The sequence below is a fragment of the Venturia canescens genome, chromosome 6 (assembly GCF_019457755.1).
Source record: "Venturia canescens isolate UGA chromosome 6, ASM1945775v1, whole genome shotgun sequence".
NCBI classification, from domain to species: domain Eukaryota; kingdom Metazoa; phylum Arthropoda; class Insecta; order Hymenoptera; family Ichneumonidae; genus Venturia; species Venturia canescens.
The window spans coordinates 10635155-10660008 of record NC_057426.1 but is presented as its reverse complement, the minus strand read 5'-3'; the positions used below and the strand labels follow the sequence as shown (position 1 = coordinate 10660008).

At 38.5% G+C, this 24854-nt stretch overlaps 2 protein-coding genes across 2 annotated transcripts; one reads left to right on the top strand and one right to left on the bottom strand.

The window, feature by feature from the left end:
- The first annotated feature begins 5430 nt into the window (after nt 1-5430).
- On the top strand, nt 5431-10141 carry LOC122411950 (A disintegrin and metalloproteinase with thrombospondin motifs 6-like). Its single transcript, XM_043421084.1, has 8 exons — nt 5431-5457; nt 5730-5876; nt 5988-6143; nt 6627-6771; nt 7612-7704; nt 7887-8096; nt 8466-8580; nt 8968-10141. The coding sequence occupies exons 1-8, from the start codon at nt 5450-5452 to the stop codon at nt 9234-9236; spliced, it is 1143 nt and encodes a 380-aa protein (XP_043277019.1). The 5' UTR covers nt 5431-5449; the 3' UTR covers nt 9237-10141.
- A 1861-nt stretch (nt 10142-12002) lies between these two features.
- On the bottom strand, nt 12003-24159 carry LOC122412358 (A disintegrin and metalloproteinase with thrombospondin motifs 7-like). Its single transcript, XM_043421828.1, has 17 exons — nt 24050-24159; nt 22089-22467; nt 21376-21544; nt 20467-20807; nt 19998-20122; nt 19619-19765; nt 19363-19512; nt 19133-19280; nt 18761-18856; nt 18375-18584; nt 17689-17928; nt 17042-17162; nt 16839-16965; nt 15633-15753; nt 13478-13624; nt 13066-13184; nt 12003-12960 (listed from the first exon to the last, which is right to left on the bottom strand). Exons 1-17 carry the CDS (start codon nt 24157-24159, stop codon nt 12003-12005), a joined length of 3708 nt encoding a protein of 1235 aa, XP_043277763.1.
- Nucleotides 24160-24854: the final 695 nt, after the last annotated feature.

The window sequence follows — 24854 nt, the reverse complement described above, 5'->3', positions numbered from 1 at the left end:
AGTGGTAGCGGGCCCGGCTCCCACCCAGCGAGCCCGGGTTCGATTCCCGACGCCGACACCAATGGATTTTTCTAAGTGTCCCAAAGCTGTACTCTCTGTGGTTCGGAACCCACGTAAAAAAAGTAGGTCCAGAGTGTGTGTAGTGGAAAAAACAAAAAACAGTGGGAAAGAAAAACGAATAGTGGAGATATATAAAATAGAGGAAATACAGAAAAACACACCATGTAAAAACCCGAAAAGGGTATGCATGTAAAAAAACTCCACCAGTTTACCACGAATCTGAAGTGCCACATCGGAACCGATGTCGAACTATCGGAATGGAACTGTCAGGCCTCGGCGAAGAATTTGGGAATTTGGGATTCTGAAATTCGACTCTTGAAAAAGCATCAAAAGGTTTATTATTTCAACCAAAAACCGCAATCATTTGGGCGACGTATTTGAGAATAAACCACTGTCATGAAAGAGAGCTTCAGATTCGAATGTCAAGTGTCACCGCTACGATGAAATGATAAATAAGTATAATAGTGAATTATTCATGGATAGATACAGTAGCTGAAAGACTCGTCAACGCAAGAGTGAAATACTAGTTCTGGTTTTCCGCAATAAATATATGTATAGATAAATATTCAAATTTTTTGCACTCTCATCGCTATTAAATGTCCCGTAGTTCTTTTTCATTCTTTCTCTCACTTTTGCTGCGGTCTTGCTCTTGCTCCTCGCTGTGGCTTGAGCTTTTACTGTCGCGCACTATACCGCATTCGTATTCTTCTCACTGGTGCCCTACTCCGACCAAGTAGAAATTCCAGCAAAACGTGTTCCGAAACGGACGACTCTTGGTCCATGGAGAAAAAGGGGTGGGGAAGAGGGAGGCAGGGAGGGAAGGGGAACAGCACCTGGATTAAATGTAACTCGCAGCATATTCTCGTCTCTCTTCTGAATTGCTTACAGCACACCCGGGGTTGACAGTTTTATAATCACAATAAAAGGAATAAGACAAAACCTGGAAAACGTACTGGATAATTGTCATGGTGAAATTTCAGTGTGAAGAAACGCAGAGCTTTTTTGGGGCTTTAATTCGTCGCGATGGTCGAGTAAATTGATTTTGCGTTTTGATGAATCGCGGATAAACAAATAGAATAATTTTCATAAAAATTAATCGTCCGAAAACGAAAATGGTTTCGTTCTTTCATATTCGTTTAAATTAAGTTTTTTTCATGCTCCACGTAAAACTGCGCACGGTTTATATTCGAATATGGAAATGACTTGACTCACTTTCGTGACACGTTTGATCAAATATTAAAGTGGTTCGGCTGTTCGATGAAGTTTGATGAAAGTCCACTTTTTTCTTGCAGTAAATAATAGTTTAAGGTCCCATTTAAGGTCCACTGTTCCGGAGCCCTTACGAGGCACAATTTTAAATTATTTCATTTACAATTTTGAGTCTTTAACACGGTACCTTATGGGAGAACTCACAATCAAGAGACTCGGTACAAAAATTTGTACGGTCTTCGGAAAGGTTTCTATCGTAAAGAAAATTCACCACAGGTTCCGTTTCTTTTAAAAAACATTACCCTACGGAGCTTTTACGAAAGATAACATGAAAAAACTTTAGTTTTTGACGCGTCGAAAGCGAATCATTACATTGAACTGCTGGTAACAGCTGATTGAACTTCGGGCGAATTCGGGAATCGCGGAAACTTCATCAAATTTTTTTTCGACGCTGACCCACGTGCTTTCGTTCGTCTAGTAGCTTCGCTTTTTTTTAATGACTTGACTATTCGTTTTTCTGGGTGCCATTACACACTGATATAAACTTTATTTCGCACCATAAAAATGTTCCCTAGGTTATGTGCACTTAAAGTGTCGGACTCATTAACTAGTGAAGTTGAAGTATAAATTTTATCTCCTGTAATATTTTTGTAGCATTTTATAACATTCTTGTGATAAAAATATTCTCAATGTATTTATTAATTGTTTATTAATTTTAATGATTATTTAGACTTTAGTTTAATTAACATAAAGTAGTTGCTAACTTGACTAGTCACAGAACGGCCGAATTACTTTAATCAGCTAACAGAAGATTGACGTTTCTTCACACAATCATTATTATGATCACATGAAGCAGCGACACGTACCTTTCTATTTTGACGTTTGTGGCCAACGTCACTACCCTCAGTAACGATTGAAAAATAGCCTCAAATTGTAGCTTTATTTGACATTAGAAATAGCGAAGTTTAATTAATTGCTTTCACATCGATAATGAATAGATTATTGTTATGGCTTTTTTTGTCGTCAATAAACTTTAGTGACGGTGAACAGTGTCGTCGGATTGTTTTGGATAGTAATAAGCAACGTGGAGGAACGACGTACCGTGGTAAGAATCTTTCGAGGTTATTCAAACTTTATTCACTGACAAATTACATTTGGTCAGCTGAATCAGAAATCTCCAGGATAATTACTGAATAACTGGTTAATCGTGAAATTTTTTTTTCCTCTCAATTACTCTTGGAATTCAAATATTTACGAAGATAATATTCAAAAGTAGGTAAAAAACATTCTCACTTCAGATTCACATCCCTTCACTCAACTTTTGCAGTCTCGACAGAACTGTATTCTTTTTTCTTGTCCACGATCTCTGTCGGTGCTCTTCCAACTCCTCATTTCTTTTTCCTTTTGCTCTTTGCATATAGAAAAAAGTTGAGGAAAGTTTGTACCTCTTGATAGAATCTAAAAAGCATTATCCATGTCATTACCATCGTTTCCATTCCCTTTTTTCCTCTATCGCGTACCGTGAGAAACACGAACTTTCGTATCGTTTCTGCTTACGTATTTCCGGAGATATGTATACAGCGGGATACAACTAGGCAAAGGACGAGACAGTCGATTCAACATTTCACATGCTCTACTTCGACGACTGTCCACGATATCAGATCTCACCAGCTTACTTTCAAAAATATATACATACACGACTTTCGCTAGTTTTTCCTGTGACTGCACATCTGTACTCCGATGAATTTCTTTACCTCGTTTTGTCGCGGACGAAATAGCTAAGCGATCAATGTATGCATTGTGTATGGAGCGTGGAAGCGTGCACGGCAAGGGAAAAAGACGATAAACGATTTCACAAATTCCGGTTTTATTGTGAGCGAATGATAAATAGTCCACTTTTGACCACGCATTGGAAATATAAGTAAACATTTTATTCCTTACATCGGAACAAGTTAATATTGCTAGTGGATTTCGTATTATCGTTATTCGTATAGTTCACTATTGAGATAACAGGAAGATTCGTCAAGCTTTTCTATGTTTCGAGGAATTTGATACACCAGTTTCGAGGCTACCGCAGCCATCGTAAATTAAATTACCAAATTTGATATTTCTTAAATATTTTGAATTTTTGTTACTCTCCCAACGAAATTACCCGTTTAAAGTACGTATTTCTATTCGATACAGAACCTCAGTTTATTTTCGATTATGTCGGTTGAGTTAGCGGATAATTCAACTGTAGGAATATTGATAAAGTAATAACAGCTGAAATGAGAAAAAAAAATAATTTGTTTTCCCACATTTCGGGCCACCCGCACCTCTTTTCAACAACTTTTACTCCACAAAGGTCGTTACACACGGGAAGCCACATTTGGGAAAAACTATGAGATCGTGGTGCCCAGGAAAGTGCGATCCGACGGTCGTTTTATATCTCATCAAATACCACATCACTACAAGAGATCATTCTACAGAGGGAAGAAACGAGACGAGCTGACATCGGATGACGCACTTCACTACAGACTGCCTATCGAAGGTGAAGAGCACCACCTGGAGCTCTACCCTAATCATCGGTTAATCGGTCCGGGAGCCGTGGTCGAGGAGCGAACAGGGCCCTCCGAAAAATCTGTGAGAGCCGCGGGAGATTTTATCGATGACACGAGATTTAGGAAACTGCGCGATACGCAGTGTCACTACCTTGGACGTGTTCGTGATCAACGTGACGTCACGGCATTGTCTACTTGCTATGGTCTCGTCAGTATTGAATTTTACGAAGTATCTATTGAAATCCTCGTTATCGTTAATCTTCCGGGTGCAATGTGGGGATTTATTTTCAATTGAAGCCGTACAATGAGTGGATAAAATATTATTGATCAAGATTTTTTGGTTCTCTTCGTTCTATACTCTCGATAGAATCGAAAGTTTTTCAAATTGTTGGATAGGGTTTGGGAATTTGGATGTTATTTTCATTTTATTTTATTTTTTTTTTTTTGTATTCCAATGAGAGCAGATAAAATAAGAAAAAAGATAATGGTCCCATGAAAGTTTTTACAAAAGTTCTCTCATTCTCAGGCAGGCTATATAAGAACAAAACGTTCGTTGTACATGATTGAGCCGATTGAAAATCACAATTTCAACATCGATACGAAACACCCCCACATTGTTTATCGTCATGGAGATTATAGGCCCGATGAAAACTCGACGCAGCTCTGCAACACAGCAAGTAATCTGGCGAGAAGCATTGTCAAAGACTCACGAATATTGGCAAAACGTAATCCCCCGGAAACCGAGATTCGTGCATACACGATTGAAATCCTTGCTGTACTTGACCAATCTTTGCTCAATTATCACCGAGTCCTCGATGTGGAAAATTATGTTCTCACACTTTTTAATATGGTTAATAGAAAATTTATCGCTCTCGTAACATCAAACAACTCCAGTTTAACTAGCCGCCGTTAAAGTTTTCAATACGAAAGTAGAAAACAATACTTTATCATTTTGTCATCACGAATCGGAGTGATTTTTTTGAGCTTGCATCTTCCGATGAGTTTCCATCAATCCATCCACCCAATTTCATCATTCATCTTATAATATCATTGCAAGGATATTTTATTTATTTCAAGGCTGCTGGTTTATTTCAAGACTTCACTCTCGGAGTTAAGATCGAGCTCGCTTTAGTTAGGATCATAAGACTAGAAGTTGAAGAGGCTGAGGTACGTGATATATTATCAATATAAAGGCATGAGATAGTGCGTTGAAAATGGGGAAGGAGGAAGTAAGCCCTCAGTAAATTAGCTCGAAGAAGGAAATTGCTCTTTCTCTGTACACACACATGTATACGCCTGGTTATATACCGATATGTGGGCAATGTGGGCATATATATATGAATGCATGAGACCCTCTTGGGATTCTCGTAACGTATAATCGTTAAGACGCTTACGATGTTTCATATGAACCACCTGATGAAGGCTTTTCGAATTCAGTGTCCAATATCGGTTGACCTCTGTTCCTTCTACGTTGACGTATTACAACGAATGAATTTCGCTACTCTCCACACTCCACGTTTCAGATGAATTTATCAGTTAACAAAAATATCGAGGCCACGATGAAGTATTTTCAAGAATGGCAGAAAAAAATGAACCCTGGAGACGATACGCACCCCAATCATCATGATTGCGCTATTTTAATGACGAAGTACGAAAAGCAAATTGGCTATTATATTTTGTGGAGTTGATTTAAAGGATTTATTACAAATATTTCTGAAAGATGATCAAAAACTTTTAGAACATTCCATGATTGTTTTTAGTGACTTTTTTCTATTTAATTTGACTACGAACTATTGATATTCAATCATTGTTCGTTAATCGATTTAATTATTCGTTAAAGTTTACGTTATTCAAATAATTTGTTTACTGTCGACTGCTATATTTGCCTTTTTCCGGTTCATCAATCATTCATTTTGGTAGGATAGATATTTGCATTGCGCAAAACCTTTGCACGTTCACCGGCTCGTCAACGATCGCTGGGACTTGTGACCCTCTCAAAGGCGCTGTGATTATTAAGGACAATGGTTTGGAAACTGGATATGAGATTGCACACCATCTCGGACACACGTAATAAACGTTACGGAAGAATTATCATTTTCTCTGAACTCCGAAATGTTAAATATTCGTTATTCATCTTGTGCCACAACTCTTTCCGATCGAAAATCACCGTTGATTCAGGGTCGGTATGAGCCATGACGTCGAGGTCGAAAATGGTTGCTCAGGCATCGTGCCTCACGACGACTATCTGGAAACGACTGTTATGCATCCGGGATACCATTACGTAACGAAGAAATGGTCCAACTGTTCTCGAACATATTTCAAGCTCTACATCGAGTAATGCATTTTTTCCTACATACCACGATTACTTTTCGTTGAAAACAGAAAAAGACGCGTCTTTTAATTCTTAAATTACATTTATCATAGACTGGATGTTGAAATAGTGATTGAAATTTTTATTGTTCCAATCGAAACTATCCTTTTTAAACTGTCGCTATGAAGAAATATGTATTCGACACGCTTCCAAATATTGGACCTTCGGTATTTTGGAAAGTCGAGTCAACTTTTTATTAAGAATCGTTCGTAACAGATTAAAGTGGAGAACCATCTCTTTAAACGAGGATCTTGCTGATATTTTTTTCTTAAACATCAATTGCAATCGCATCATGAAAATTGGCTATCAGTGGTGGGCTGCTCCACTGCTTATAACTGTCCATTAACTTTTTTTCAATCGAAATGAATTGACTGAAAAATCAAATACTCGTGTCTTTGGAATAATGATTAAAAGTGGAGAATTTATTGACTTGTGGAATCAAACAGTGCTGGCCTGGCGAGCTGTTTGCTGGACGAGGCTAAAGATCATCATTTTCCAACGATTGAAATGCTGCCTGGTGTCATGTATGGAGCGGATGATCAGTGCCGGTTGCGTTACCGAGATGGGGCTCGTCACTGTGATTTTGGTATTGTGAGTCGATTTTTTTTTTTCGTAATTCCCGAGCCACAGAACTTGAGAGTCTCGAACTTTGGCCTTTTCTTTTTCGTGATGAGTGGACAAATTTCGAAAATTTTAGATTGTATTAAACATAGTTCAAAAGAGTTTATTTTGAGGGAAGAATTGAAGCTAATTTTCAAACCAATCCACCACCTAATCGGAGCCCCAATTTGCTTTTTGGTTTTCGAAGATATTTTTATGGTCGGTTTAACACTCACTTTTTATTAAACGTCACGTTTAATGGAAAAACTTTCGGAATTCGAGTGCTTTCTCATCTCGTGCTGATAAATTGATAACCGTTAGCTCGCGCCATCTGTGAGTCAACTCAGTAAACTCAGTGAACAGCGTTTCTGTTTTATCCACACATTTTGTAGAGCGAGAGGTGGAAAGTTTCAAGATCTACCAAACCTCAACTTCCCACGAAGTTGAAGTTTGGATCGTAGAAACGCGGAGGATTATTTTCTATCCATAAAGTGCAAACAAAGTTACAGCGTTCCCTTATATTTCTTCACGAATTTTTATGCACAAGAATATTTATGAGTGTTTTTGTGCCTTCGTCACAAAATTCACAGCGGACTCGAAAAAGTTGTAAAAACTCATTTCGAACTGATCATGAACGTAGAAAATTGAGGAATGAGACAAAAAGAATCGTCGTTGGGTCTTTACGATCTAACTTTTAAACTAGAAATATTTATCTCCGTACAATTATGGGGATTTCGAATTCGAACAGCCTGATCTTATTTGAGAAGTTTAAACATAATAAGAAATTAGTGTTACTTCGAGAAATTAGTATTACTTCGGAGAATGTTTCAGACCTGCTCGGAGCTCAAATGTAAAACACCAGGCATGGGTTGCATATCCGTCAACAAACCGCCGGCTGATGGGACACCATGTGGCGAAAAAAGGGTAGGAAAAGCCGAATTGTAAGAGAGTACCTTACACTGGTTTCTCTATTTTTTTCAATCAGCTGTTTCGTAAATATTCGTCAAGCTCAAAAAAAATGAATCGATTAAATATTAAGTTGTGAAAATACCCCAGCAGCCCTCGAACAAAGGAAATGAAAGTTGACTTGTTACCAAATGTTTTAGTGGTGTTACGACATGAAGTGTCTCGTAGTTGGTGAACGTCCATCAGTCACCGACGGTCAGTGGAGCTCGTGGTCAGCCTGGAGCCATTGTTCCAGAACTTGCGGCTCAGGGGTTGCATTTTCTCAAAGGAAATGCAACAATCCACCACCTTCGAACGGAGGCAATTATTGCAGTGGCAAATGGATGAAACACAAAATTTGCGCAACTACGGTGAGTCTTTTCTAAAACCGATTTTCGTTCATTCGGGAAATAAACAATGAAAGCTAAATGCGATAAGAATTCATTTTCTTAAAGGGAGTATTTTTGAAACATATTTTTGCAGTATATATGAGAATCTCATTTTTTAAACTAATCATTTTGATTTTGAAAAAATGATCATTGATAGAATTTTTGTTGGACTGTGAAATTTCTATTTCATTTCCTGCTCATTCAACATTTCTGCATTAATTTTCGCGAGTTTTGTAGAGTGAATGAAGGTTCATTTAAAAAAAAAAAACGACGAATACGAATAATTCATTATCGAAATTGAACTTCGAAGGAACCACTTCATTTATGTTTCCACGTTCCATAATTCGCCAGCCGTGTGAAATTGGTGCACCGTCATTCCGTGACGTACAATGCTCCGAATTCAATGAGTGGGTCTTTCCGGAAGATGGAAAAGTTCATCAGTGGGTTGGGTACAATTTGCCAGAGAGTAAGTGTAACGAGAAATAAAAAGATCGATCTGAAGGCATGAAAATTTTTCGAAAATCAGCTTAACCATAAAATGGTAAAAATAAAATTTATTTTTCAGTATTCAAAGTATCAAGCTCATTAGAACAGAGTTCCAATTTTCTTGAAACACACATCAATTCTTTAAGCACAAATTATTCAAAGGGTCCGCTGTGTCGAGTGAATTATTCGGTGGAAAAAGTGCTTCTTTCATTAAAAGTTGCTAGACTGAATTATTCTTTCCCAATTTATTATTCCAACCACCCTTGCCAATATTGCTGCGTTATCGGTTGATTAATTCGTCACAAAGTCGATCGACCAATTTATCGTTCGTTGAACAGAAAGAATCCTTTAAATGTTTTAATATCAGATTTAAAGGCATCCGAAAATCCTTGTGTACTGTACTGTCTCAGCGAGACGAAACTTTTGACATCGTTGAAAACAAAAGTCGTGGACGGGACGACGTGTTATCGCGGTATAAGGGACATTTGCGTGGGTGGCGAGTGTCGTGAGATACCATGCGATCTCGATATGGAGTCGAATGCGATCGAGGACATGTGCGGAGTTTGTAAAGGCGACAGTACATCGTGTGTCTTAAAAGAGGGAGTCATAAATTTTGAACCTCATGAAAGTACGTAACGACAAGCCTGAAGAATAGGAATGATTATGCAAGCGGAAAAATCAGTTGAATGAAATTTATCGGTATTCAATATCCAAAAAATTATTAATGAAAAAAATTCCTTTCGAGCAGAATTAAGAAAAGTCATAGAAGTACCAGTTGGGGCGAAGAATATTAGGATCGAGGAAACTCAACCCTCGAGATCGAGAATCGTCGTTCAAAACAAAAAATCAAAGAGCATCCTGATCGACGGGTTCATTTTCTTTTTTCTCGTCTTCACGTTATTTTATTCCATGAATATTGAGTGTAATGTCAATTTCTTTTTTTAACCGGGGGATTTTAGAAATCGACTTGGCATGTTCGATGTGCCGGGCTCGAAAGCCTGGCTGGGGATGATTCGATCGAAGCAAAAAGCTCTCAATATACCGGGCCCTGTCACTGAAGAGTTGATCGTATTGGTACGATAAAAAAAAAACGAACGAGCGAGCATTTTTCAAACTGTTAAACATTTTCTCAATCATGTACTGCCAATTTTTTTTGTAAATATTCAATTCTTGTCCAAATCGTTCAAAGTCAAAAATAAATATTCTAATAAATTTGTGTCCTCGTCTAATGGTAACACTACTCCTCCCTCTCTGTTTTAAAAAATTTGTTAAAATTCAAATAAGTATGATTTTCGTTAGATTCGTTCACGAGAAAAAGTGACCATGAAATATTCGTTGGGACTAAAACGGGATGAGCCGAGAAAGGCGTCCTTCGAATGGAGATACATCGACTGGTCTCATTGCAGCGCTGCATGTGGGCCAGGTGAGCAGTTAAGCAAACCAAGCTGCGTCGAAAAAATTGGCGGTCTCGTTGACGAGCACTTTTGCAAAAACATTACAAAACCGGAAGTGAAAGTTCGAACGTGCAATCAGGCAGCCTGCGTACCTAGGTACGTTCATTATTATCAATCAGCTTCCCACTCTCGTTGCCATATTCAATATAGCATAATAGAAATTTCTAATGTCATAATAATATTTCAATCATCGATCTCAACGCAGTTGAGAATTATGTACTCGAACATATTCCCACAATCCTCTTTTTTTCTACGTCAAAACAATGTCTTGATTACACATCTCAATGAAGTCGTTGCTGAAACGCGTAACGATTCAAGAAATATGAGAATATTATGACATTAAAAACATTGTTTTATTAAAAGCATTTCGTTAAAATCATTTCGTTAAAATTTATTATATTTTATTAAAAACAGTTCGTTAAAATCGGGTTTGGAAATTCAAAAACACTCAAATTTCTGTACAACACGAAAAAATCAATAAGAAAAATATGCACGTTTGTACGATTACCGAAAAACGAAAAAAAAAATTCTAAATCAAAAATCAAGATTCGTACAAAAAAACAAGTTGAGACGTTAACACAAAAAAATGTTTGATTATTTATTATATGGCGAAAGTTGAGAACCAGAAGTTTCTTCACAATTTCGAAGTTTTTAATTCAGAGCGCAAATAATGAATTACAAAGATCCGAATAAAATGCACAACGAAGAAATGTTTCTCAAAATATGCGCGGATGCAGAATCAAGCAAAATTCAGCAGATGGGAAACCAAAATTTTGTAAAATCTTTTTTTTCACACTTTGAAAGCAGCTGCGAAATGGTAAAAAATCATAGCTTCATAATATCAACGATGTTTTGAAAACAACAATTTCAATACCTTCAAGAAGTTCGCGAAACATGCACAGATGTTTACATTTTTTGCTTTTGTTTTGTACAAAGATGGATGATCGGTGATTGGCAAGGTTGCGTGCCATGCACAGGGAGTTGCAAGAAATTTCGTGCCGTCAAGTGTGTCCGGCCGGTTGGCCATGGTGAACAGGAAGCGGACGTGATAGCCGACGGCTATTGCGAAGGCCCAAAGCCAAAGGAATCCGAGACGAAGTCGTGTCGTGAGATACGAGAAAAGGCATCAATAGTAGAGTCTGACGATTCCCGCGACAGGAAGGAGGTTGAGGTCGTTGTGGGGAGTGATGCTATTGGCTCGAATGATTCAGGCCTGGGGCTATTATCGAACGGTGGAGAAAAGAACAACAGTGAGAGTGCGTCGAGAGCAGTGGGATTGAAGCGATCAATGAAAAACTGGGAAAAAATATCAGGAGCAGACTCGGCCAAAACCCAGGAACAGGATGAATCTAAAACGACGGAGAAAAATATAAAACGAACGACCGAAAGCTCAAACGTCAGTTCGACCTTGGAGGACAAAGAGAAAAGCGGAGACGAACGTAAGGACAACAGATCTACGGAAGCTTTAAGCATAAAAAAAGGTTTTCTGGCCGTGGACAAAGAGGACGTGCAGAATTTAACACTCACGATAATCATCGAGCGCGATGACGAGAATGCCATCATCAATTTTCCTAAGAACTTCCAACCCCAACCGCCGCAGAACGTTACGGAATTTTCTCTCGTCGGTATGGACGCGGTCAAGTACATACAGTGGATACAGGATGAGGGTAAAACAATTTCGGAAATACCGTTCCCCTGACATACTTCGAGGTCTGAAAATGTGCAATACTTTCAGAGAGATACGAATATTCTGACGTGAGTTCATTATAACTCGAGCACGAGTGTGCGTTCAATAAAAAAGTGGAAAAATCTCAATTAGCGATATATACGGCAACATCTATTTCTATCGTTCAAACAATTCGGCGAATCACATTTTAATTAATTGTACATCTGGAAGGAAAGGAGTCCTCTTGAACGTAAGGATAACAACGAGTGCGGAATCTCTAATTCACTCGCGATCAGCACCATTTCCCGGTAGATCTGCAGAAGTTGGTCTTTTAATAGAATTTTTCTCAGCTTGAGATGAATTCGAGGGCTCGTCAGAGATTTTGGAACTCTCTGATGACTCTTTGCGTGGGTTTTCAGAATTCTCAGTCTTAAGCTTCTTCGGAGTCTGAGTAGAGTTCTCAGTAAGTTTTTTGACAGCTTCCAGGCCATGATAAACTTTGGCTTCGTCGTTATTAACGCCGATGGGGATCTTGTCACCAGCTTGCTGAAAACCAGTGTCCGATATGTTGCCCTTAATGTGTAAGTCGACGATCGGTACTTCGTAAAGCACCGTGTCGCCGGGTGGTCTGACGTCTTTGACGATGGATCCTGGTTTGAGAGTGACCATTTTGTGGTTGGCATTCTCATCAGAGTCGTGCCCTTCGCCTCCAGAATCTTTGTTCGGAGATGATTGGTGCTCGCTGTGAGTTCCGCAAGATGCCTTTTGAAGAAGATTTTTGTTACACGTTCTCTTATCTTTTTTATCATTACCCAGCAAAATCCAATCTTTCAATAGGCTCTTGAAGTCCACAGAAATGTCGCGTTTCAATGGCTTCCCTGAGATCTCTCTGGCCGTTTCGTGTCTCGTTTTTTCGAGATAACGCGCCAAGCCGAGATCGACCAAATTGTCGATCGCTCTCCGTTGTTCCGTTATCACACGCTGGCGCTCTTTCGGATCCGGAATTTCGATTTCTCCGTAATTGCATTCGCGACTCTTTTTCGAACACACTTTTTTACAGGGCTTTTCACCGACGCAACTTTCCTCCTGTATCGGCACTTTGCCGGTACACGCATCGAATTCTGCTATTATATCGTCACCTCCAGGACTGGGGGCTGGCTTCACGCATTGGACCTTCCGCTGACGAACTCCCTTTTTACCGCCGCAAGCACTGCACTTGCTCCATTGACTAACGCGCCAGCTGTCCTCGTCGAAAACAAACGGAATCGGGTTTTATAGAGCCTCGGTAGAAAGGATAAATTACAATTAGAAAAACATTCTCAATATTTCATTTCTCTCAACATACTTTGCTGGACAAGGCTGCTCGTTGCATATGCGACTTTTCGGGTCAGGCCGCTTAATATGTTTACAAAATGACGGCGAAACCATTCCGCTCGTTTCTTCGATGCACGAGGGCTCAGAAATCTGACAAACGATGAAATTGAAAACTTCCGGTTTGCACTTTTCGTTTGACTTACGAAGCCCGAAACGCTTAATTTGCATCGCGCTCAATTCCTACATCAAGCTAAACACATTGAGCTCTGAATTAACAAATTTCTGCAATAATTTTATAAACAGAGAAGTGTACAAATCTTCAACGAATGTGCTTGCATCGTTGGCAAAAACTCGTCCCGTTTCGGTCCTTTCTTTCAAAACGTGCAATCTTTTCGAGCTTCGCAACCTATAAAATTATTGCTTAATCTCAAATGGCCTCTAACCGCAGTGCCGCCTCCGCACCGTGCCGAACATTCACCCCACTCGGTGAAATCCCATGAATACTTTGCTGCGACGCTTTTAGCAACGGTTCCCTTGATGTAGTAAGTGTAGACTATTCCAGGATTCTGTCTAGGTCTGTAGAACACGTACTGAAAAAAGGAAGCAATAAAAATGTCAAAATTTAGTATTTCATGACATTTTTCAACGGGTTTTTAACGAAAGTATTTGACGTTTTCCCGGTTGTTTGTAACCCTCAAACTTCTTCCCTGTTTCGATGAAACGTCTCGTTTCCATTGAACTCTAAAGTTTTCGATTATTCCTGAAAACTAGGGCAGCTTCTATTGGGGCCTGACGAAGCAAACCGTGATCCGAATGAAATTTTCAATCACCGACTTTCAATGAAAATTCCTCCACTGCAGTCGAGCCAAAGAATTTATGTATGGACGCAACGAAGTCAGCAGCTGTTCGAAACGACCTTGCATTGAAAACGAATAATTGGATGTTGTTTGTAACGATTTTTGAAACAGAGCCGGAGGAAAGTTCACAAATTTCGGAGACGAAACATGGAGTTACGCAGGCGTTGAATACTTTTTATGACGTCGATCCAGTGAATTCTGCCAAAGCATCATAATTCGCAAAGTGGAGAGACGATTTTTTTTTTCGACTTCATATGTTTCTTTCCTTTTCGTGAGATAGCACTATTGATGTCAAAAGAGTCAAAAAAATTCCTTAAAATCCGTTCCTTCTTTGTTCATTCCTCATTTTTGTTGTCGCGATTGTTACACATTGATTCCCAAATATCTGAACCCTGGCGTAGCGACCTGAAAAATGGTCAGTTGCGGAAAAAGAGGTGTCGGCAATCCCAAGAGATTAATTGTCGAAGGTTTGAATAGAATCGATTGTGGGAGAGTCTTGGAGTATCGATTTCGATCTTTGAAAGCATTATTTAATAGCGGAGTGGAGTTCTAGAACGAAGGAATTCCCTGTGATGTATTCGTATATAAACAGGCGTTTATAATATCTTGTTCATTGATCGAATGCGCCATTAGGATCATTGTGCAAGTGGCGAATGCTATCTGGTTTGGACGGGCGTATGCGCCCGCGAGCATACACAACGATCGATCGATTATTCCCACTCGCTCTGGGATAGACTGACCGGTCGGTATGTGATAAATTTAATCGCCAGGACGCAGTACGTCGCACGCATTGCAAATTACGGTCTCTCACTCCACGGTTCTCCCATTCTCTCTTTCTCCCTCCTCCTCCTCCCTCCCCCGCCCCTTTTACTGCTGCGCTCTCTCGTTCTCTCATCGTGCATAAACAGATATATCGAGCATCGAACTGGACCGAGAATACTGTAGCCATCGGCATTGCCTAGAGGCGACATTCAATTCAAATTGTTCACTAACCATGGAGGAAGATATTTGAAATAGGTTCCATCCCTTACCTGACCAATCCCTTTTCCTGACGAGCTTGTCGATATTTGCTGTCGTTATGAATCTCATTTTAGTATCTTTCTAATATTTTTTTTGCTCATCATTGTCAAGACAGTTCTATTTTGTGAGAAGATATCGATCGCTTAATCAATTAACGAAAAAAAGTAGCTTCTGTACGTGCTGGGGAAATAAGTCAGAAAATTTTTCCATAAATATAGCCTCGAATGGTATTTCATCCTTTTGACCAGCACTTCACCACTATTCCGATGATATATTCGATGATATCTTCCAGCTTCAATCATATCTCTCCAACGAATGAATAATCGTCCATTTGAATGCTCTATTTGTTGCGGAAAGAATGATGGTTGAAATGTGAAATGTTGATGAGCGATGTGAAGTAGTGTTGGTGCGGGCTGGCAGATGTGAAAATGTCATTGAAATTCTCGAATGGATTCTACAGCCAACGTGATACAGTCCAACGAGTCTTGATCTGTATTCACGCTACGTCGGTCTGTCGAATTATCATGATACCGGTTGGAACAGCACATAATCGCTAACGACAACCCCACTGACACAATGATATCGTACACACGATTGTCCGAGAGATAAATATTGCACAATTTAGCAAACACATATTTATATCCATATGGATGTAAGGCCAAGCGCTTGGCTTCGTAAATAAGTTATTAGACATGAGGCGAATGATTAATTTCCTACTCACTTCGATCACTATCGGTTCTTCGAGGGGTCCGTGTATCCAAAGTTCTTCTTTCTGTTTTTGGGGATGAGAATATACGATCAGTGATCCTGCGCAAGGGTAATCGCCGTCTCTCTGCTCTTTACTACAACGAGAGAAAACACAAGTGAGGAACAGCTTTAGAAGAGATCACGAGGCTCTCAGTTCGCCAATATGGAATCGCAATAGTTTGGAGAATTGGTTCAAACGTTTTGATTTTAATGTTTTTAGACAATTTTAAGAATTTTTTTAGACCCTGCAGATAATACAGGAAGTAGTATGTCAAATTTCAAAAGAAGGTCAGGTAGATTTCGATTTATACTGTTCACAGGTAAGCAACTTTTTTCCGAAGTCCCTCTGCTACCATTGAGTTAATTATTTATTGATATTTGAGTTTCAAAAATCCAGGAAATATTGTATATAAATTGTATTACGATGTCACAATGAACAAAGTTAATTTATATTTTCTGTAGCGTCTAAAAAATTCTTAATTTTTTTTCACCGGATTTACGTAACCCCCCATCCCTTAAGGAAGTTGAGGCATTAGAATGAAAATGATGTCACCGCTTTTAAACCGATTGCATCTTATAAAGTGAAGTGTAAAAGAAAACCAGTTAATTTTTCAGACAGTTTAGGAGCGTCGTTGCTGAGAAAAATCAATAACAATTTGGGCCAAATAACATGTAATCTTATGGAAGTCAAGACACATTCAGTGATATCTCCGTTAAAAATGATGCTAAAAATATGAAATTTTTTGGGCAACATGAGCAAGGCTTGCCGAATAATGTCAATTTTTTTCAGATTTATTAGGAGATTTGCTGAGATTATATTAATAATAATCTGTTTTCCGTGCAGTTTTTTGATGCTAGGATCGTCACTGTTCGTGTTTTCAACTGAGCTTTCACCAGTTTTTCGTCTTTTTTCCCCCAACTTTTCTTTAAAGTGTATGCAACATTGCCAAACTGTAAACTGGCCTAACTTTTGAAAGGTACAGGTCATCACTTTTGGGTAAAAAAAATGACTGTACAGCCTCAACTTCCTTAAAAGTTACTACTGTTCGTGAACATTCATTTCATCGTATTATAATGGTAATTGAACTGGATCGCTAAATGCCGAAATTCTGATCGACTTTTCATCATTCATAGGTTATTGGGAAGGACTAATTTGAAATTTTTCTTTTGTATTGCCTACTTTTTTCCGTTGAGACAATATTTGTTGCGAAATTTCGTCTTCACCGCCAGAGTATTCTTGCTTGGGCCCTTTTCTAGTACCCTGACGCTGCGAGCCCCTTTCGGGATCGTGACGACCGCCTGATAATCTGAAGGAAAATGAATGGAACATTAATGCGAACCGCAGTTCAAGCATTAAGCACGTTAGACAAAATTCCTGTTTACTGGATAATCCCGATTTCGTGAAAAGGCCCTCTACCGGGGAGCAAGTAGTGCCATCACCCTGACACACCCCGCAGTTATCCTCTATCGCGGAAGAATCGACGACGAAATCGCAGCCAACTTTCTGTAACGTTTTCGATGAATCGAGCAAATAATAATAGGATCCCCAACTGCGACGACGATGACCTACTTTCATGAAAGCTTCGATCGCCGAGCGAACGCAAACAAAATTTTCCCAACCCTCTGTTGTACATCTTTTACATCACGGTTCCGCCCAACCCCACTTTCGAATCACTTATCCATCGTAAAACGTTTTTACTATACGGTTTTGTAAAAGCAAAAGTTGGTTGCGTGAAAAAAAATTCAATGTACGAAGCTTTGATGAAAAAAGGGTGCAATAATGGATTTTGAAAAAAAAATGTACGGATAGCTTTTAACAGGAAAAGTTTGAAAATCTACTCCGTCGATTGCAACAAAAAGTTTGAATTTCGTTCATAGCTTCAGATATTTCAAAAGATAAAATCCTTTGTTGCTGCTGAAAATTAAAAATGGAGCCAAAAACCTCCAATTTTCATTCCGTCTAAACTACCCGGACATCTCTATCAAGAATGTTTATCGGTTTCTTCTAATTTTAATTGTAATATGCTCACCCTGCAACCACCGCTTATGCATATGTTGTTCGTACCACCTTTGCACGGTGTTCCATCCTTAACCACTGGTTCAAGCTTGATATAAGTGTTCTTTTCGTTGATACAGTAAAGAGCACAAGGTTCGAGATCCGTCGCAAAATAGGGTATCCACTTATGCTTGGTCTGGTCACTTCCGACCGGCTTATTGTTGAACGCTGTGCATTGGACCGCTCGAAATGGAGGTTTTGAAGGATCACAGGGCTTAGAAATGAATACAATGGTCAAATATGAAAACACTGTATTTCGAAACTACTTTAGAAAAGAACTTTGTACAATTTATCAATTTGACTAGTGCAGTTGATCGATGAACTTGAAATCAGTTTCACAGTGAATTTTATCCCTTCAATTTTTCAATTTTATCAAAAAAACACTGAATAGTTGAAATTAAAGATAAACTTAAAAGCTGTTGAGAAAACGTTGAATGAAAGAAAATTCAATTTTCTACCATCAACACTATAAAAAATGCATCGCGAATCAATGAAAATTCTACATCGATAAATGGGAAATTTGAGAATATGGAAAATCGTTTTTTTCACTGATTCAAATAAAAAGATTGAAATTTCAACATTTCCTGTATCTTAGTTCGAAAGTATTTTAATGAAAAAAGAAAATTCTACGGTGTGACTATTTATATCTCGAATTCGTACCGTCGGATTACAGATCTCATATCTTTTTCTTTCGCCAATGCAAAATTTGCCACCATTCGAAGGGATCGGCTTGTTGCATTCTCTTTCTGATATTTTAATCCCAAGACCACAAGTTCTCGAGCACTGACTCATCGGTCCCCATTGACCCCAGCCACCGTTTACAGCAGATGGACGAGAACCCATACCGACACATTTCAAATGGATGCACCACTGTTGAAGAACATTTTGACGTTTGTTCAAGTAGTAAAAGATCATTTATATTTTCATAAAAACTTTCCACGGAAAAGTCATGATCGAAAAGAGTAATAAAGCTCTCGTGAGCAGCTTTACATTCGAGCTATGAATACTAAAAATTTGATGAGGAATACCAGAATGCCGAGACAAACCTTTCTCTCTCCACATTTTGTACCATCTGCCGGGGGGTCCCCTTTGGAGAAACACTGTGTTCCTTTTTCGCAATACAACGTCGTACAAGCCGAATCCTACGAGGAACGTGCACTAATAATTATCGGAGACGATCAAAGAGTTAACTTTAGTCGGTTTTTCACGATTAAAATGATGGTGAGAAGCTCGTAAAAATATTGAGTTTCTTCAGTTAAGCGTATGTAACAACCGTACCGACAATATTAGTGACGAAATTGGATTGAAGTTCAACAATATTTTTCGAAATATTGTTGAACTTGAACTACTTCCGCCGTTGAATTGATCCCTACGGTAATTATTTCAATGAAAAATAAGTGATTGCAGAAAAAACGAACCTGTCCCATGTCACAATTCTTCGATCCAGGCATCTGAAGATTGCACTGAGCATCGCGATCGTACATGGTACCTGGTAACATGTTAGCGTAACTATATTTCTCCGATGGATTTCGTGGGTTATTATTGAGGCACTCTCCGAGACCACTCCTACGAATGCCACTCCATAAAATGATATTCTTTTCATAATCAAGTTGGTGATTTTGAGATGAGGATTTGATAGATTCGTTACTCGAGGAAGGTTGTGATGAGTTTCCTACTGCAGGTTGACCATTTGATTGTGTGGAGGGAGACGACGGGGGACATCAAGTAGTAACTTTTGTCTTTATCATTCTGATATGGACATCCAGTTTCTTCCACCGAGTCATGAGCGCAGCCCATTCTTTGGGATTCCAGATAAAATGCATTTCGACGTAAATTATATAAATTATTCATTGAAATCCTTAATGTTTTTCATTAGAGAATGAATTACGAAGGGAATGACGCACAAGTGGCCGATTTCGTGAGCCACGACGATACCAAGAACCAAACCAGCGTCCTCGTTAATAGCAGCAGCGTGTGGAGGATCACAGGCTCCTGCGACGAAGGCAAGACCCGTGAGCTCGCACGAAGCGTCTTTCGAGCAAATGTCATACCTGAGGGAAGAGGAAAATCAAGATTAAATGAGGATTGTTGAAACGAAAGCTTCTAATATTTTCATCTGATTTTAGCTAAATCGAAAATGGGACGACCCGTTGCTTTTTGTTGACCCGCAGTCAAGATTAGTAACGTAATACTACGGAGCAATATGCTTGGCATAAAAATTAATTTATCAAGCACTGTCCAGTACTGGCTGCAACAAAAATAGTGAACTTTGTATACCGATACCTCGTTAAGAGGAGTGCCACATCATGGTGATTCGGATGTCTTAAATCTTTGGGATTAAGTTTGTGAGCCCACGCCGCAAAACTGTCCAAAGTTTGTTCACCTTTTGGCGAGATATTTAAATCGATCTACAAGGATATTGAATATCTTATTTATTAAACCTAAAATTAATACATCACTAAATCACTCCATTGTCTATTATGATCACGGAGAGAATAAATAGTAAAATTTATCGTTGCAGCAATTGAAACCGGGGGCAACCTTAAATCTATGGCGATTCTTACAGTATGAATTTTCATAAGAATTTAAAGTTTGAGCTTTAAAAAATTTCCAGCAAGGCAAAATTGAATGTTACATCGAATCGTTATTCAAATATGAACACGAATAAACGGATGAACTTGACATCGATTGAAAGATTGTTTCAACCTGCGATTTGAGCGGTTCTGACAACTTCGAGAAAGCGTCACATTACCTCTTTTTTCTCCTGTTCGAGGTAAATAACACGAACAACAATGACGTCAACTTGATTGCCGCAACTCGCGTCATGCCAAAAATCGGAGACCATGTTCATGATGGTCATGACGTACTTTTCGTAGTCGGTTTGTTTGTGATAATCGAGGAAACGACGGTCGCAAATGACAGCAGCTTCTATGTAGCGGTGAATACTGTGCGAGCCGGAATTTTGTCGTGGCACGGCATGTTGCGAGCTTCCCATCCACGTAGATGCATTAATCGGTTGCATTTCCGCTTTGTTGTCGGCGAGAAATTGCTGTTTTTTGGCAAGTTGTTCAGCCCACGCTGCTTCCCAGTTGCCTGTGTGGAAACCATTTGTACGTTTTGTAGTCGTGTCAACACTGTCGAAGGAACGTGCGTAAGAAAATCTTAACGGCTGATAAACGTGAGTTTTGTCATAATTCCAGAGTTTCGATCTATTGACAGTTTCGTTCTCGATTACTCTTATTTCACACAATTTTCTCTCAAGGCTTGAATTCATTCCAAAGTGGAGTTTGAAATCGTGGTAAAAATTACGGCGAAGCCCTGGAAGACGATACGTAGTAGAATTTTCCGTGATCGTTGCACAACTTTTCTTTAATTCAGATTGAAGAAAAGCCAAGTCTTATATGAAAATTTAACTGTTCGGCATGCGATGAGTTCGTTGAAACTCAAGTTTTCAGACTCAGTTGGAACAGAATGACCATTGATGAAAAGTGCAATCAAGATTTGAGTTTTTCACAAGTTCATTTGCTTTGATATTGAGAATTAAAAGTATTTTCTAAAATAAAGTGAGATTTTGTGTATTTTCTTATGGTTCCGAAGTAATCCACGTCAATTTTTCGACTTTTATCCCTCCGGGGAGAGTTAATCATAGGAATTATTTAACTGGAAGTTCCACAGAATCGTTTTGGGCCCACAACCGTTGTTGAACCATCGATCTCATGAGGTATTTCACGAGAGTACGCAATGTGAACATGCTGTCCGTCCGATTCTGGCTTTGAGGCGTCAACCGGCTCAATGAAGTATCGCCCATCGTTAGTTTGAACGTATCCAGCCTAGACGATAAATAAACTAGATTTAAATAGCAGAATATCGAATAATTGTCATGATCCTATGCATACGATCAAATACAACGATTCGCACCATTTAGAGCATTTTCGTGCTCAATTCATTTACTCGCAATCACACATGAAAATAACATCAAATTACCACAATTATACCTGGTACTGATGGAACATTAGCAAAAAAAAAAATCTTTGCTACGGAAAGAAACGAAGTTTTCATCAAGAAAATTATAACTCGATAGAAATTTTTGTTGTTAATTTGAATAAATATTTACCAACTTCTCAAATTACTTCCCAAATTGAATCGACAGATTTTACAATAATTACGAGAAAAGTGAAAAAAAAAACAATAATAGTCGAAGTAAAAATTGAAGGCATAAAAAATTGGATGTACGACAGGACCTTACTGTTTTGAAAAACATTATTTGATCTACAATAATATAATGATGAACCATAGATTAAGATGCTCTGAAAAAACCGGTTGACAAGGAGAAAATGAGGCAATTTGTAATGAGAGATGAAAATATCGACTGACCACTCCATCACAAAGAGATAGCGCAGCACGAGAATTGAGATGGCCTCGAACGTGTCCTCTATAATGGCATTGATCATCGGATGCTCTAGTGAAACGTAATCCCTCATTGAGGCTTCTTTCGATACCAGGGCCACGTGTCTCAATCACCATTTGGGGTGAGATAAATTCGTGATAAGGAGTCAATTCGACATGGTGATCGATCCCGTTGAAAGGTAACATCAGATGGACTGTTTTAGTATCAAGATGCGACGATCTTTTGTCTCTCTCATTAATCTCTCGATGATCATAATATTTTGGCAATTCATAGCTACTGAATTTTCCATCTTCGGTGACGTGACGTGGTACGAGGAAATGAGGATTATGTATATCGCGCGAATATCTGTCATGCACATTTGAAAAAACGAACTTATGAGTGGAGTGCTTTTTCAATTTTGTTGAGAAAGTCTTGAAATTTACGCAGAGATTAAATGGGTAATCGACTGCTGACACGCGTATCAAATTTTAAAGGGTTCATTTTATTTGTTATTGAGATAAACATGTTTAAATATGAAGAAAAATACACGGAGACGTAGAGACTATGCTTGAAAAATCGTTTATCTTTTTATATAACGAATGAACGCTTCTTACGAAGTTTACGAAAAAGTACACATTAACGATGAAGGTCTGGAAAAAAATTCGAGACGATTGTCTTACTAGTAATACAGATATATTACGTTAAATATTGAACGAAATTCGTAATGAGCACTCGTATCATAGCCTTCTGTCTTTTTATTAATACTTTTTCTTGATGCGATTTTTTACATAAAAACTATAATATTTCGGGTTCAGTCAGTGATGGATCCCCGCTTAATTAATGGCTTATAATTTCATTCGCCAAAAGATAAGTTGAAAAAATTTATTTGCCATTTCGAGTTGATAACTCTGACATTAATTTAAAGTGATTATATCTTTAATTAGGGAGAAAAAATCGAACCCATTTAGACATCCATAAAATACGAACCTTCGGGCATGATCTACCTTAAACATACACGAAAAATTCTTTGAATACACGAAGCTCGTTAGAACTTATCTCTTCATAATTTATCGAGATGGAATGATCTGGCCAATGAAAATAAGGATTGCCAACCTCCGGCGAGTACTACATAAATCAATTTTCATTAAAATTGATAGTCTTTTCGTAGAGAACAATGTTTCGGAAATTTCTACGTTGCAGGAATTTTTGTAGCCACGTAAACGAAGATAGCTGGAGGGAAGATCCTGAGAAGCAATCGCCGGACCAATTAAATGATGAATTCCTAACCGTAATTGAATATTCGCAAAGTTAAAGCTCTTTGCATATCGTTAAGCAGCAAAGTTTCTTGTGCTAGACTCGCGAATTCTCCTTGTTTTTATCTCCGCGTTGCTCTCATTGCTTGAAACTCGGAAAACCTTGTGTATACGCGTTTCAACTTTTGCGGCAAATTGTTTAGAGCGAGTTCGCAAGTGCTCGATGTAAATTTAATGAATGCGCGCTTTGTAATTAACAACTGTGCATGGACGCGGGCGCGCGCAGATACAGAAGAAGGAGACGAAAAAGGAGGAAATGTGTTCTTTATGTACGTGAACAGAGTTCCTATGGAAGTGCAAGTCTTCGAATGTTTTACTACGGAAAATCTATTCGGGAAGCCGATCAAGTTAATTTCACAATAGCCTTTACTTATGAAACATCACACACTTTGTTATGTTGCCCAAAAAATTTGGAAGCCCTAAAACCCAAAGCAGAACCGAAGAGCAATTGAACCAAAGCAGTTCGTGTCAAAATAATCTCATTTAAATCGATTAAATTCCTTTCAATCGAGTAACGCGATAATTTTTCTCTAATATGAAGAAATATAAAAATTATATGAGAGTGCAGTAATTCGTTGCAGAAAAAAGTTTGGATAAACACTGGTTTTCCTTGTAAAAAATTTATATTTACTTACCGACCGTGAACCACACTGCCAGCGTTCTTCTTATACTTATCTAGTACATTGGATGTGCTTACGAGAGTCACGAGGCTGTACAGCAACAAAAACACCAATTTATCGGACATAACCTCGAAAATGATCGACAAATTTCTGATCGAATTCTACGTCTGAACGAAATGAATGTCGAACTGACACATGCGTCTTTCATCGACTGAGGATTATAAAATCAAACAATCAAACTTGTTTTTTGTTTTATTCAATCATTACGTGAAAGCGTGATTCGATCAAAGAGTATCTGGAAAGAAATACTTCATGGGAACTTAATAATTTCTAAATCCTTCTTTAAGGTTGTTTCTGAAAAAGCGTGGAAAATAATAAATGTCCTTTTATGCTTTATTCGTCGATGGAAAATACTGCACAGCAGACGAACGTTTGATCCTAAGAAAATTGAAGTTCCAATAAATCTGATAAACTTTTGAAGTTTTAAATCCAGTCAAACCAATGGAAATGTATTATTCTTCGAACATTGTTTTCCCGGAGTTTTGAAAAAACTCACGAATATTCGATTTCCAGTCTACAAATTTAGTGTTGTCTAGAACTGTCAAAAAAAGAAAAAACGTATTTTCCATAGGTATGGAATGCGCTGCAAGTGTATTTATGACCTCAAACAAATATCAAACTTCCCAGACTCTCGACTTGTCGCACTCAATTTAACGTGCAAATGTGGGTTATTGACGAAACACCGTATTTCGAATGGACAAAATATACACACAACCAAGAAAGCGAATATTCTCCATTGATGGAAATGAAAACACTGAAA